This window comes from Eleginops maclovinus, chromosome 19 (genome assembly GCF_036324505.1).
Source record: "Eleginops maclovinus isolate JMC-PN-2008 ecotype Puerto Natales chromosome 19, JC_Emac_rtc_rv5, whole genome shotgun sequence".
Classification (NCBI taxonomy): Eukaryota; Metazoa; Chordata; class Actinopteri; order Perciformes; family Eleginopidae; genus Eleginops; species Eleginops maclovinus.
Genome location: NC_086367.1, coordinates 7,549,456 through 7,565,343, shown reverse-complemented (window position 1 = coordinate 7,565,343; position 15,888 = coordinate 7,549,456). Strand labels below are relative to the sequence as shown.

At 41.4% G+C, this 15,888-nt stretch overlaps 2 protein-coding genes across 6 annotated transcripts; one reads left to right on the top strand and one right to left on the bottom strand.

The window, feature by feature from the left end:
* Positions 1 to 745: 745 nt before the first annotated feature.
* Positions 746 to 9,107, bottom strand: slc4a1ap (solute carrier family 4 member 1 adaptor protein). Of its 2 annotated transcripts, none has more exons than XM_063909349.1 (14): positions 8,277 to 9,107; positions 7,585 to 7,789; positions 7,343 to 7,471; positions 7,201 to 7,261; positions 6,977 to 7,116; positions 6,723 to 6,883; positions 5,822 to 5,891; positions 5,546 to 5,735; positions 4,544 to 4,640; positions 4,211 to 4,451; positions 3,145 to 3,228; positions 2,960 to 3,039; positions 2,805 to 2,874; positions 746 to 1,633 (listed from the first exon to the last, which is right to left on the bottom strand). In XM_063909349.1, exons 1-14 carry the CDS (start codon positions 9,102 to 9,104, stop codon positions 1,584 to 1,586), a joined length of 2,406 nt encoding a protein of 801 aa, XP_063765419.1. In that variant the 5' UTR covers positions 9,105 to 9,107; the 3' UTR covers positions 746 to 1,583. The 2 variants fall into 2 exon arrangements, with proteins under 2 accessions (XP_063765419.1, XP_063765420.1); XM_063909350.1 differs by having other exon boundaries at positions 2,960 to 3,033.
* On the top strand, positions 8,455 to 15,190 carry supt7l (SPT7 like, STAGA complex subunit gamma). Of its 4 annotated transcripts, none has more exons than XM_063909354.1 (5): positions 8,455 to 8,778; positions 10,378 to 10,857; positions 11,446 to 11,770; positions 13,006 to 13,243; positions 14,512 to 15,190. In XM_063909354.1, the coding sequence occupies exons 2-5, from the start codon at positions 10,421 to 10,423 to the stop codon at positions 14,814 to 14,816; spliced, it is 1,305 nt and encodes a 434-aa protein (XP_063765424.1). In that variant the 5' UTR covers positions 8,455 to 8,778; positions 10,378 to 10,420; the 3' UTR covers positions 14,817 to 15,190. The 4 variants fall into 4 exon arrangements, with proteins under 4 accessions (XP_063765424.1, XP_063765422.1, XP_063765425.1 ...); XM_063909352.1 differs by lacking the exon at positions 8,455 to 8,778 and adding an exon at positions 9,307 to 9,417; XM_063909355.1 differs by lacking the exon at positions 8,455 to 8,778 and adding an exon at positions 9,327 to 9,417 and having other exon boundaries at positions 10,406 to 10,857.
* Positions 15,191 to 15,888: the final 698 nt, after the last annotated feature.

Here is a 15,888-nt window from a genome sequence, read left to right as displayed (position 1 = left end):
GTTTTTGTGGTGGTTCTTTGAAGTCACCAGTCACAAAATAAAACATACTAAAAATCACGGTACCGGTTGATCAGCCACCCGTGTGTTCTGCCAAAGAAAATTGCATTTCTTATATATTCAACAACTAGTCGTGTGCTATCTTTTATTGTTACTCGACCCATTCATCTTTCCCATAATTCATCACCGACAATAAGTTATCTAATTTCTATGGTTCCTTTTTTCATTTCATACATTACATTTGCAAGATTCTGCATTAAGCTTAGCAGGAGCATACGACAGCTTTCCTTCTACATCAGGAACATATGGTATAGCTGTGTCACGGAAAGGTAAAGCTGCTAAATATAGCAGCTTTTATCAGATACTGACATTTTTTAAGCTAAAACTGGTTTTTTTGCTGCCCATATCCATAACAGGTCCAGATGCTAACCCACTTCAAACTATCCCTTATTCTGACGGGCCTATGTTCTATGGAACATCTTCAATAGCGGGCCAGGTGAACAGACAGTGAACTCTTCATGTGTTTGGGGCAGGGAGGAACGCCTTCCGTCAGTGATTAGTGGGTCACAGACCAGAACATCACGGCAAAGATCGACAGCCAGCACCACGAGCCTCAGTGCCAGATCATACGCTGAGAAACACTGTGTGTGTGAGGCAGCTTGAAAGAGGTTCTGATGAAGACAGGCCCAGAATTTTGGGGGATAGGAATACCAGGATGACAGGATTAATGTGAAGCGTGTAAAACAAGCGACGTACAGACAATTTTATTCAACATTTATATAACAAAAATACAATTCTTTACACTGAGGGTGTAGAGTATGGCCGTATACCAGCAGCACTGAGTGGGATTTCACAGAGAGAGGAATCCTGCTCTGGGCAAACACACCGATCGCTGAGTCACCGTTAAAGACAATCTTGTTAAAAAGAGAACTTTGAGAAGGTTGGGGCTGTGTGTGTGAGTGTGTGTACACGCAGGCACACACTCCACTTAGCTTGAGTCATTATCAGCTTGCGTTTCAAGCAGTAAGCCATCCAAGTGTCCAGATGGTCGGAAAAGCTGCTTCAATGCTCTCCCTCTCTTTCTCCACACTCTCCTTTTATAAGAAAGAATTGAAAAAATGATGCCAGCGATCGACTGAAGCCAAATACGCCAATTGGATGTCAGGTGGATTCAAAACTAGAAGAGCCAAAGAGCCAGAAAGCTGAATTCAGATCAGTTAGCGCTCCTGCTCTGTCGATTTTTTTATTTTCTGCTTGGATGATAAAGAATTAAAAGTAAAAAAACAAGCTTTCATCTCTATTATTGTCATGGGTGGTAAGTGCCAGCGGGCTGCCTGCCCAGTGTCTGCTCACGGAGCTTGCCAGAATAATGTGAAATAGAATGATTATGGCAGTCTGAGCATGCTAAGATAGGGAAAGGTGCTTTATTATTCTCCTTCTGCAGGTCCCTGAACGCCTCGCAGGGGCCGGCAGAAGGGTTAATGGTCGGCGCTGAGGAGACTGCAGGCTTTGTGTTGCAGGTATTGTACGCAGAATATAAGCTGCCGGAGTGGAGACACAAGAGCTTTCCTTCTCCTCTGTTCCCCTCAGTAGCCGAACTTGTCGTTGAGGTGTGTGCGGCCGTCTCCAGACTGACCTGAGAGCAGAAAACGTTAGAATTAGCATCCAAGTGATCTCAACCAATTACGAGAAAGAAAAAGTGAACCAGAATAAAATGTCCCATTCCTAACCAATCACCATCCTAACATGACACAGCTGAAGTAGCTCTGACCCAAACTCCAGGTTCAGGTTGGCAGCCGTTTCACATGTATTTTTATTCAAGCTTATCTTATCATTTTTTGGTGACTTTGCTCTGCATTCCTGAGCAAACAATGATAATGTTGCTGCAATTTCCGCCGCAGTATCAGACCATGAAAGCCCGTTCACTTCCCTTCTACTCATTATTTTATTCCTGTGAAAAGTAGGCCAGGAAACAACAAGCCTGTCATTGTTAACAAGTGTTTGTCGGGTTATAGACATAGCAGCCTTATCCAGGGCACCTACTCATTTTCATATCTGAATACAAACATTAAGTAGGTTTGAAAACTCCTTTGGGGAAAAGGTGTAAAGATTGAAGCTTAGTCCCAACATACAAGGGAATTTAAAGAGTCCCTAATAGGGTCTTTGGGGTTTCCCTTTCTTGTAGCATGATACATAGTGGTTTTTGTACATGTTAATGGTCTGCAAAGGCTTAAAGTCCAAAGTTCCAAAGCAAGTTTCTCTTCCACACAATCCCCCCTGCCTGAAATGCCTCCATTTGACTCCTTTGTTTACTTCTGTAACACAATGACACCACTATGTAACACTTTTTGCTTCTATTTGCTGGCGTTCCAACACATTGCACGCGATAGGCTAAGGGGCGGGACATCTCTTTGGTTATAGCACTGTTGATCAATCACAACAGAGCTATAACCAATCAGAGCAGACTGTGCTCTGGTTTCAGACAGAGGGTGAAAAGAGATGCTGCAGCACAGGCTGTATGAGAAAAATAAAGATCTTTTTGAACATTAAAGCATGGAGACATGTCCCAGAAGAGGCACAAAATAAAAATATGGAGCTGGAAATTAGCATACTAGGGCCTCTTTGATGCAACCTTTGGGAAAAAAGTCCAAACAATTGGAAAAGCTTAAACGTAAAGTTTACGTGTAGTGACAAATGACTTGTAACACACTCACCAGAACAAAGCGCAATAGCTTTATGGTTAAACTACTGGCTTAATAAGACTGACATGAGTGCAGGATCAGTTGGCCAGAAAGTCTAGTGTTTACCTGTAGGAGGCAGCCACACACAGTAATCAGGGTCATCCTCCGGATACTTTTCAGAGAGCTGCTTCGGTGGCTGTGAGGAGAAACCATGAGAAGAATTACACTTCTATGTCACACTCTTACTATTTTAAATATGTATTGTGTGTGTGATGACTCACCCTGCTGGGGCCCATCACTTTCTTCTTCATGTTCTTCCTGGGGCTGTGCTGTGCTGCTGGCTCTCCATCACCCCCTGCTCCTACAGAGACAGAGGTAAAGCATATTAGAGATGGAGCATAGATGGCACTAAACACAATAACCGATATTGGAGTGTAATAAGGAAACAATAAATCACAGTATCCACCTGGACTCGATGGGGCCACAGCCTGGGGACCCTTCTTCCCGGGTTCATCACACTCCTCACTTTTCCTCTGTTTGTTGCTTGACCCTAAAATGATTTGTAAAAAAAATCAAATGTGTTGATTAAAATAAGAAAAGAGATTAAAACCACATTCAATTCATGCTAAGGCTGAACGATTTTGGAATGATTTTGAGCTATATCGTCATTGTGGTATGATTCGCAATATTGGAGGAACTTATGATATTGAACCATCTTTATAAACCATTTTTTTTAATAAGGATCTGTACAAAACAAGGATTTTGCTTTGGGTCGTAGAATAGTTGGGAATTCTCTGCAGCTCCACAATACTTCCTTCAGATATTTCCACATATTTTGCCTTTAAGAAATACTACACACAATTTGTATTAACTGTGCAGCCTTAATTTATAATGTTGCATACATGTCACTTAGCTGGACACTTCCTTTAGACCCTTTTCTTTATAGAAATGAGAAAAACACGTAGTTAACAACAGTGGTGAAATAAAACAAAGTACATTTAGTCTAGTCTTCTGCTAATCACGGAACGACTACTTCTACTTTTGGTAGTTTTTGATGCATATACTTTTACCTCAGTAAGATTTTGAATGCAGGACTTTTATTTATAGTTATTAGAGTACTTAAACAATTATTAAAGATACTTTTACGGTAAAAAAAAATCAGTGTCCTTCAATTGTATGCATTTGTATATATTACACTTATACTGCCCCCTAGTGGCGCACAATAAACACAGCTCTGGAAAAATGAAGAGACCAGTGCAAAATTCTTAATTTCTCTGGTTTGATCCTTTATAGGTATGTGTTTGAGTACAATTAACATGTTTTCATTGTATTTTATAAACTACTGACAACATTTCTCTGTGTTTGAATTCAACAGACACTGGAATGTGATGGCTACCATACATGTTGGAGTGGTCTCTTAATTATTTACAGTATTATCAAGAAGAAGCATTCTAAAAACTAAACTAATGAGGTTTACTTTCCGCTTTAAATATACCTACTTAAAAAGTCCTCCAAATCGTACAGCGTTTTACCTTTTGGCTCTTGTGACCTCTGTTTTTGCGTCTTCTGTATAGACGTGGACGCTTCAGACTCTTCATTACTCTCAGTCATAGTTTCACACTCTTGATCATCATTATCCTCGTTTTTCTCTGCTGCTTCCTCCTCCTCCTTTTCTTCTTCCTCCTCCTCCTCCTCCTCCTCTATACTTGGTGGTGGAAGTATTTTCATGTTGAACAGCTCTGCGGGTAAGTTGGGGCGCTTCGGAGGTAACGTCTACATGAGAGGGGGAAACATCAGTAGGAGAAGGAAGCGTAGTAAAAAGACAGCATTTTTTTAAGATGTGAAAGGTGCTAAACCACTCGTACCCCGATGGTCCCGGTCTTCAGTCTGAATTTGCTTCCTCCTTTCATGGCTCCGAACAGCGGTAAGGACTTTTTAGGTTTCTCCGGCTCTGTGCTACCACTGTGACACACATCAAAATATCGTGTGAACATTTTAATGTGGCTTAATATATACGGGGGATTTTTTTTTTTTTATGCATATCATGTTAACTCCAGGGAATTTCCCCCAAAAATATACAAATCAAATTCCTGCACTTTAAAGGGATAGTTTGGAGGTTTTAAAGTAGGTTGTGTCCACAGCAATATATCGTAGAGGGGGGAAAAGGCAGAAGCTTTAACCTAACATTTCTATTTAAGTTATAGTTATTGTTAAATTATAAACAGTATAAAAGGTACTGTAAGATGGAAACTGCTATACCAAACTTTTGGAGGGGATCTGAAGCTGAAGCTTTTATTTATGCTTTCTTCAAAGCCTCCAAACTCTATTCACAAAAACTCTAATTTAACTTCACGGAACACGGAAGTTGGTGGTTTACTCTGGCCTTGGATAGGTAGTCTGTTTGTGTTATTGTGGGAGTTTGGTGTTTTAAAAAGTGAGTTTGGATTCACTAGGGTCACAAAAAAAACACAACCGTACAACCCATCGAGACAGCGACAGACAAGCAACACGTGTGTGTTGGATACGGTAAAATTACAGTTTTTTCCCAATGGAGGCTGGCTGCCTTGAAGAGGTCTTCTGTTCCCTGGCTGCAGGGGAATCTGAATGTAAAGTGAAGCAGGTAAAACATACAAAATATAGCGATCACTTAAATAGAGATTTCGTTTTTTTAGGAGGCTAAAATATCTTTTTCTGCCCCTGTTCACAGCAGAAAACTTCTCAGCCTCTGCCTTTACTCCTGTCTTTTTCCCCATATCGGGACAGCCAACTAATGTCGGAAATACACTGCAAAACAGCCACACCATGTGCTGATATTATCAAACTGAGGGTATTTGCTACAGCAGTATGACCGCATCACTGTGTCTGACCCCGGCAGCAGCGAGGGCATCTGTGCGGGCCGCGTCAGCTCCACCAGTTTGCAGAGCCTCTGAACCTCTTTGCGTAAGTCGGCCGAGTGCACGTGAAGCTTCCTGCGCTCCACGGCATCCATCGCCACCTCGGTCCTCACCGCCGTCATGAATGCGTCCAGAGGGTCCTCAGAGGAGGAGCCGGAGGAGTCTGAGAGGAGGGAGGAACATGCATTAAAAAAAGGCGTTGTGGGATTGGTCCAGAGAACAGTGATGACCCAGGACATCATGACTCACCTCCTTTCCCTCCGCTCAGCTTTCTCTGAGTCTCCGCCAGCTCCTTCTCCACCTTCGACAGTTTGTCCACCTATAAGAAAATCAAATATGGGACATTTTTTACAAAACATACAGTAGGCTTAGCATTACAGTACAACAGCAGAGATTACATCAATGTATTTAGTTTTACTTATGTATTGTATTGTTATTACTGTACTGGTATTTTAACATCACTATCATTATTGTTTTGTCATTTTTTATTTGTATTTGTTGTTTTATAGAACCTGCATTTGCACTCTGTATTGTTTACCTGTTGTTATGTAGGTTGTCGGTAAAAACACTCAATAAATACAGTTTACATTTTTCTTTTTTAAAGGGTGTGAATACTGCAGCATAAAATTACAGACCACAGCATGATATTTGAAAATGTAACATCTTAAAATAGCCATGAAGTTTGAGATCTTGTGCAATAACGACTTTTAATTTTTACAATGTCTCAACACCTTACGTAAGAAATGTATTTTTGGACATTAAAACATGTAAACATGCTCCAGTAGAACCTACAGTTCAGGTATTAACTTAATGCTATCATGCTAAACTAAGATGGTCAAAATGCCAGACATGATACCCTTGTTCTGAACTACAACACCTAACTCAGTATGTCAAATATACCAGCATGTCCACCTTTGATGGTGACCAGATGCTTATTCCGGCTATTCTGACCCACAATGCTTTCTGCAACAGGTATATGATCCAATAGGGTCAAAGTTTAAGGAGAAAAAGTAGTAGCCTTTTCCTGATCCACATCAGCATCATTAATGTCGATGTGCAAAACAATGATATGCACAATGAGCTCAAAGCTAATACATGTAATAAAGGAAATCGTGAGTAGCATAAAAGGTGATAATAAAAGATTATTTACCAATGACTCGTAGGTTTCAGGCCGCTCGGCAACTTTCCCGGCCTTTTTCATCCTCTCCTTCCTCTTCTTCTCCACAGTGCCGGTCCGATCCAGGAAGTTGTCATCGTCGCTGTCGTAGAAGTCCTCGTCCTCCCAGTTCTTCTTCTTGCGCTTACGGGACACTAGAAATAGGATATTGAAAAAGGAAACAAACTATAATTGCCATCCTTCATGCTTATCATTCTATTTTTATACATTCCCGCTGGAGTTCTCACCTGCTTCCTGGCGGAGCAGCCCTCTGGCCTCCAGCATTCGACAGGCGTCCAGACAGCACTGAATGGCTGCTTCCTTCTTCTTCCCTGTGTGGGTCACCTCGGCAACCAGCTGCCGGCCCATGGCGTCGTCCACAGGGAGCCTGGCGGAAACATCCATTTGTGAATCTACACAAACTCCTATTGTTTTTATACTCTGCATGAATCGGAGGTTTCACGCCACTCACTTTATTCTGCAGAGCCAGCTGCCATGGCTTTTGTCTTCGTACTCAAACTCCAGCTCCTCTCCTAAGATGAAGCATGTTAAAGTCAGGAAACACAAGAACCAGAAGGAGCAGACGTCTGTGGATTAACTTTAAGTCTTCTCACCCTCTCTGTCGTAGAAGCCCTGCAGAGCCTTCTTTGGGTCTTTCAGGTACGCTGCCTCCTGGTCCTCCTGGAACTCGGTTGAAAACGGGTTTTCCTCGTTCTCGTCTTCCTCCGGAGCGGCTTCCTCAGCTGCAGCGTGGATTTAAAGACAGATGGAATGAAAGGAAAGCGGAACAAAAAGGATTACGGTGAAAAAAGTTGACAACAAGAAAAATGTCAACACAGATGACGCATAAGCTCACCCATTCCCCATGAGCAGCCTGAGTCATCGTTTGATGGTTTGCCCGAGCCCTTGCTGCTTTCAGATTGCCCGTCTTCCTCCTTCTCATCATCATCAGAACCGTCTCCCATCATCCTCTTCTCCAGCTCTTCCCTTTTTTTCCGGGCTTTCTCCCTCAGCTCGGTCACTGAAAGCTCAGACTCCTCTTCCTCATCAAACTCTGGACCCTGTGAAACAAGGGAAGGGGGAAACACACATCACTCCATGCATTCCTACATATCCCACAGTGCAACTCACCACCAATAGTTCAGTCAGAGATTTAGGTGTGTTATGCTACTAGTGGCTAATGTAGCCCAAGTCTGTAGGCTACTTGTTAAAAATCCTACTAGAGAGCATAATATTTTTAAATGTTTTGATATGTTACTTTTTTATTAATTTGTTTTGGTTATATTCAAATGTTATTTTTCAACAAAACAACATTTAAAATAATTTCCTTTTATGTTTTATTTAATAAGCATTTGTAAAAGTACTTAATAAATACTTCAGATAGAAGTTTGTTAGTGCTTGTATATGTTATAGGAAATGATTTAAAACAGTCCTATATATAGTTAATTAATGTTATTTTAGGATTTTATTTCAAAATCCGGTCCCTGGCTTGTAGTAAAGTGTAATTTTATGTAGTATATTAACTGGGGGCTCAGCATCTGGATTTACCTGCAGGACAAAAAGCCTCGTGCTCCCACCAAACTTTAACACATGTCCCACACGGATCCTGATGAAGGTCTTGGGGGGAATCTTGTTCTTGTTGACAACAGTGCCGTGCGTGCTGCCCAGATCATGGACGTAAAAGCCCCTCTCCTCCCCCACAGACTCCCCCTCTCCCTGCTCTCTGCGGTACTGGATGATGGCGTGGTACCTGGAGATGGAGGGATGCTCCAGAGGGACGTCACACACAGGCAGACGTCCAACCACGATGTAGCTTTTATCTGTCAGGGGCACCGTGTCCACTATGGTGCCGTTTTTAAGGATTTCCAGAGCATAGGGGGTATCTGGAGCCGTGCCACCCCATAGTGGCTCTGTATATGGGATAGGGGGGAATTTACCAACGGGGGGGGCTTTAGCAGGTAGCACCCTGGGCTTCGCTTCTGTCTTTGGTTTGACAGGAGCCACGCTCTTGTCTTTAGCGCATTTCTTCTCCTCTTCTAAGACTTTTTCGGTAGGTTTGTTTTCACTAACAACACCAGAATCATCTGCCCTTTCTGTGTCCACGTCTATAGCTTCGTCTTCTTCTTTCACTTGTTTTATCTCGGCTGCTGCTGGTTTGGACGGTGCTGCGTTACTGCGTTTGATGGTGAGCGACGGAGCAGCGAAAAGAGCCGGTTTTTTAAAAGTGTCCTCTGTTTCTGGGTCCTTTTTCTTGAGTGTTTTGATTTCATGTACGCTCTCCTTCACTTCGGCTGAACACTCGCCTCTTTCCATTGCGGAGTTCATTTGTTCGTCCGTATTTTCCAAACACACGTCTGGCGGCGGGGAGGCGGCCATGTTTATTTGGTGCGACTGTAAAATGTGCCCGGGTTTTCAAAGCCTCCATAAAACCGCTTATAAACAGTATTTTACAAAAAATGCAATACAAATAAATAATTAATACACAACTATACTGAATTAAAAATGAATCTATAATTTTATGATAGTCAGAAAAAATAGTTTGTAGCGGAACTAAACCTCTTGTTCGTATGTTCACCCGAGTTGTTTGTAAAAAGGACGCAAATGCTTGGTTCCTGTGCCAACTTCCTGCAAAGACACAATAGCAATTGGTTTCAAATATTAACAGACGCTTTGTCCATCCCTGTGCAATGTGAGTTGTTGTTGCGTGTTTAACGTAAATAATGTAACTAGCTAATCAAGCATACTTAGCTTGCTACCCTGTAGCGTTCTCGTTGCTCCTTTATGAATGCCTTGGTTGCTGCTCTATTGTATGCTGCTTTACCAAACTCCTGCCAGACACCTGACAGTCTGTGTTGTGTTGCTATTCGGCAAAAAGAAAAAAAAAAACACATACCTGTAAAAATTTACTTAACAATTCGGCATACATTAAGTGCAGGTATTTTCGTTTCCATGTAAGTTATTTTACCACAAACAATGCATTAGCTTGCTCTTCTCTTCATTGTGTCGTTTTAATTTTAAACGCAGTGTGATTTGGTTATAATTGTTATTGATAGGTATTGAGCGAGTGCTCGGTCACATGTATTGCGAAATAATCAGAAAATAAGATCCAATGTTTTTAGAGACCTGAAAACATATAAGTGCAGGCTGTTGACCAATACTAGTATTTAGCTGGTTTACCTTTTGGTAGCTTTAGTTTACGATGTGTATCTGCAAAAACTACAGCTACAAAAATGACTGGATTAGCTGATAGTTATTAAATTAATTAACAACTATGTTGATAATCGGTTTAAGACAATGTTTAAATTCTCCTGCAGAAATCTTTCTGGTGTCTTTAATCTGATATGAGAGTAAACTGAATATAATTGAGTTGTTGACTAAACAAGACATCTGATGAGGTTATCTTGGGCTCTGAAACACTGATTGATATTTCTCAGGCCAAAGAATTAACCGAAAAATGTATTGAGAAAATAATCAACAGATTAACTGAATGTATGAGTGTTGGTTGCAACCCTCGTCAAAACAAAATAGTTGTAATTAATTAGTTATTTGAAAATGGTTTCCAAATATCCAATCAATGCTTCTTCTGTTTATCTGATGTATTTATACTACCGTTAGCCTTTGTTGTGATTGTCACCTTTCTAATTTTTAGATTAAATTTCCAGTTTTGATCTTGCCAGCTTTGATCACCCATCATGATGCGTTACTGGGGCGAGATCCCCGGTCCTGCGGGGGCTCCTCCAAGCCGCAGCTCCTTCGACCTGCTCCAGCGTGAGTTCCGCTCAGTGGAGATGCAGGATCCCCCGCTGCACCAGCCCTCCGCCCAGCGCCCTCGCCCCACCACGATGCTTGACATCCCCTCAGAGCCCTGCAGCCTCACCATCCATACCGTGCAGCTGTGTCAGCACACCCGCCGCCTTCGGGGCCTCTTGTCAGCAGCCCAGGCCCAGGCTCAGGGTCAGAGCTCAGCAACCTCTGAGGGCGGCAGTAAGCTGGAGGAGGCTGACACCAACCTTCCCCTTCGGCCTCCCACCCCCCCTAACATGCCTGATGACCTACTACCTGCGGACAGCAAAGCCCCGCGGCAGCCCTTCCTGCTCCGACACAGTGACCCTGAAAGTGACTTCTACAAGTGAGTTCATACCTCTGAGCCAAGAAACCTGGTCTCTTGTGATTTTTATTAAATTCCATTAAGCATATAAATTGTAGACTCACATGTAAACAAATGGTCACTTAAAGGTTAAGATCTTTTAACCTTTTTTTACTTTTAATATGGGATATGACCTCATACAGAAAGTGCTGTGTGATTTGGCCACAATATTCGATTCCTATATAGAGCTACTGATTTGGCAGTTCCTTAGATATTCTTTAAAGGCATTATAGTTATTACTCTAAAAATATAAATAAAGATATTAAAAAAGCTAATTAAACTTAAAAAAGTCTTATTTTCTGATACTGCATTGTAAAATTTCTTCATAATTAGTTTTTTATAAAAAATGAAAATGCTTTACCAAATGCCTCTTATTAAACCTCATACATATCAGGATATCAGGAATATATACGGCAGATAAATTGTTCTTTTAGGTTTTTAAATCAAATTTTCCAGTGATTATCCTGATTAAACACAATAAATGATGCTATCGAATTATCAACCAGCCCTTTCACAATTCATCAGCTAGTCATTTTTTCCCTTTCCTCTCTTGGTTCTCTCCATCCTAAGGGGTAAAGGCGAGCCGGTCACAGAGCTCAGCTGGCCATCCTGCAGGCCACTCCTCTATCAGTCCGTGGCCACCATCTTGGCCCACGCCGGCTTCGAGTCAGCCCAGGAGAGTGTGCTGGAGACCCTCACCGACCTGGTCCATGAGCATTACCTGCTCCTCTCCAGGAAGCTGCGGGTGGCAGTGGACCGGGAGGCACGGCTGGGGGCCAGTCCCTTCCCAGACGTGGTGGAGCAGGTGTTCCACGAGGTGGGCATCGGCAGCGTGCTGGCCCTGCAGCGCTTCTGGCAAGTGCGGATCAAAGACTACCACAGCTACATGCTGCAGGTGAGGGGGAAGGAGGGCATGACTGTTCGTAGGGTTTGTTTGTTGACACTCACTGTCACAAGGATTAAAGTGCTTTTTTTTGTCACATGCACAATAGCTCCAGGGCAGTTTTGGCTAACAAAATCTTTAGGCTTCTCCAACTATGCAACATACAATGTTCTTAAGATACAACAAACATAAAATAGTGCAAATACACAAAACGGTGCAAGTAAGGTGAAATTTGTTAACCTTCCTTCTTACATTCTATTTCTGCTGGGGAATCTATATTGATATCGGTGTGTGTGTGTGTTAGGTTTTGTGGCCAGTGGTGCAAATCAATAGGTGGGGATGATTTATTGAAGTATACATTTTTAAAGCGGTTTTAAATGTATGTGATGAATCAACTTGGGTCTTACAAAAACGGGATTTATCCTGTTATATAATATTCACAAACACTTTGTGTCAGTCTTCGAGTAATGACATAAAGTTAAGTATGTCAATTTATATTTTTATAATTGTGTTAATGTTCTTTGAGTGTCCTCATGTAGCCGGTATAAAGAGTGTATGAAAAAGCCAATTAACAGATAATTATTTCTCTGGTTTATTCATAATTAATACATTCATTGTTAATTATTTATTCATCAAAAACTTCAAAACATTTTCTGGTTCCACCTTCTTCAATATGAACATTTTCTACTTTTATTTGATATTGTTATCAGTTAATGTTCTGGGTTGTTTGGATTTTGGCTTACACAAGACCCTCCATAAACGTTTACCACCGCCACTGTAGGATGCCACCAGAACTAAAAAACTGTGCGTTGATTATTAAAACCTTTCACTATATTTAGTAAAATCAACAATTAATTGGAAATAAGAGTCAGCAGATGAAATGATAATGAAAATAATCCCATTTGGCACAGCGCTGTCAGTGCAAACTGCCAGGGCTTCACCACAACAATGCCGACTCACCTCACGAAGCATAAAGAACTTGAGCGAGTGAGAACAGCGGAGCGTATGGCAATTTGTGTGCAAGCTGCTTGGAAGTGAGACAAAGCAAACTGAGAGGTTTAGCGACTTCAGTGCCAACAGGACTTCTAAAGATAGACACGTGGCGAGCAGAAAGTAGCTTCTGTCTGTGATATGTCAGATCTTTTCATATTGTTGAAGAAATTGAAATATTAAACCATTAAGGCTCAGCTCTTACATGTCTTCATCTACCAGTAATTTGCTTCTAATTGAAGATTTTCCTCCCCTAGGTGAGCAAAGATCTGTCGGAGGAATATGAACGCCTGGTGAACCCGGAGAAGGCCCTGGAGGACTCCAAGCCCCCGAGGATCAAGGAGGAGCCAATGAGTGACATCTCCTTCCCTATTAGCGAGGAGCCCGAGGCCGATTTAGCCTCCGGGGACCAGGCGCTGCCCATGGGGGTCCTGGGGCCCCACGGCGAGAGGCTGGCTTCAGGCCTGGAGGCTGACCATTCTCCTCACGCATCAGGTGAGAACGGGATTCCCGTTTACCGTGCATTCATCTCTGTATTTATTGAAGGTTTGTATTCTAGTTTGCAGACTCTAGATTAAACCTACAGAGTTTTATTTGTTTTTATTTTACTGTGCAGTAATCGGGATCAGTTCAATTCAAATCAGAAATCCTTAATTCTTCCCACAGCAGGGGAAATTTACAGGTGAACCTAAAGAGTGGACTAACGTATTTATCCTTTGTAAAAATTTAAAAAATAGCAACACTACAAAAAAGTATTTGGACATGCAAAAATGGTCATGAAGGGGTCAGTTCACCCCCAAAATGCCTAGTTATTTCTCTTGCCTATAGTGCTTTTCATGAATTTAGATTGTTTATGGTTGGTTAGTGTTGCAGATATCTACGGTGGCTGACGGGTGCAAACCCGCAACAAAAGCCCAAAACACTTCCATTAGGAGAAACGTACTACAGCTTCAGAACCATTGCAAATATAAAAACACCAGTGTGCCAAAACACATGCAATTCTGACATCACTCACCGTATGACAATGATTCCATTGTGGCACTTCAATTATGCTTGATAAATAATTGTGTTGACCTTCAAAAGCTTGTTTCTGGGTAACGTTTACAGCCTTTGATGTTCAAGAGATTTTGTTCTCCCTCTCAGCTGACAGTTTCAGATGCCCTACTGTGAATGTTAAATAAATCACTTCCTCTAAAGAACTGTCAACCTAACACCTTGAGGTGAGGCAGGAATCACCAAAATCATGCTGAGGTGTAACTGCCACGTTTAACACAGCTTAATATGGCCTAAGTTCTGTAGGTCCCTCACTTTAACGAAATTATAATACAAAGGGGTTCATGGCAAACTCTTTTTGCTCTTATAAAAAGCCCAAATGTTTAAGAGCTTTATTCTATTCAAAATGAAGAAGCATTGTTGATGGGAAATGTGGCTGGAATTATGGTTCCCGGATATGGTTATATGATATATATCATGACAAAGAAGTTATGATTCAATATTCTTGACTAATTTAAGTAAAGCTAAATATTGTGCTTTAAAAAAATATCAAAAGCAAAACAATGAAAATGTGCTTAAATCTGGATTAAAAAAGTGCTAACAGGCTTGTTTCAGTTAAAATATTGTTTAACCAGTATAGAAAAATTATTATATTGCCATAGCCAAGTTTATTGATAGTTTATTACACCGTTATTTTAATTTAAAAGTGGATTTAATCAAATTTCGGTGTAACATCCCCTTTACTAACATTGTTTCCCCTCTTTTATAAGGTGGGGGCGGGGCACACAACTCCCCACTGTGGCCTCAGGTCAAGATGGAGCCGCAGGATTCCGAGGAGGGCCAGGGGTCCGGACATCACCACCACCACCACCACCATCATCACGGTGTCCTGGGTGGAGATGTGTTCGAGGAGGGCGGGCCCATGTCCACCATGAGCGAGACAGGAGGAGCCATGGCGCCCACTCCTGGAGGCGCGGCATCGGACGCTAGCTACCCTTCGCATTCCCCTGACTCCTTGATGAGCACTTCGCCCGTTTTCAACCAGAGACCAAAGAAACGGGCCAAGAAGATGTGAACTGTGAACCCACCACCAAGTCTTTCACGCATATTTGATGAAAAATAATATTTTTTAGGACTCGCCGTTAGCTGTTGAAATAATGCCTGCTACATGACATGAGATGATAATGAACAAACTGAAGTAATGTTGACATTTCTTTTTCTTTTTTCATCTGTATTGTAGTATGTATTAGGACTGGGCCCATTTGAGTATATCAAATATCACAATAGTTTTCGCCAAAAGCCTTCAATATCTATTTTGTGACGATATTGTATAACTATTGGTGCTTTGATAAAATATCTGATATTTTTGATAAATAATCTTCAGTAATGTCAATATGTTGATATGATATTAAAGAAGCCCTATTATCCTCCCCCACCCCCTGCCTGAAACATCTAGTTTGGACTCTTCTGATTACTTCTGAACATAATATCATCACATTGTAACACTCATGCTTTATCAGCTAGCGCTCTAACACATTGATGGCTCAAGTGCGGGACATCTCTAAGTGGTTGACTAATCACAACAGAGCCAGCCAGCAAACCAATCAGAGCACACTGGGTTCTGGATTCAGAGAGAGGGTAAAAAGAGGTGCTACATTGAAGCATGGAAACGTGTCACAGTAGAGCCACAAAATGCAAATATGAAGCTGAAAAACAGCATCATAAGGCCCCTCTCATGTGAAATAATAAAAATATTGAATATCACTTTAGTGTAATGCAACATTCAAAACCAGCGATAGACAATACTATTCCATATTACAATATAAAACATTTAAGACATTAAGTCTCATATCACTATATTGCCCAGCACTCAAATGTATTGCTTCTCTGATATAGCTGTTGCTATTGCATTTATATAATGAGGTTTATTGTGAGAAGAATAGACATATTTGAAATATTATTCAAGTTATTACGTGGCTCACAGGTCACAATTAGCCTGATGAATTAAAGAAAAGGCCAACTAAAGTGCTGTAATTGCATTAATTACGTTAAATAGCGTAATAATCGAGCAGGATGATTTGTTTTCACACGCTATCAAGTCTCTTTATCCTCACACAGCAATTACTGCCTGTGATATTCATTACCAT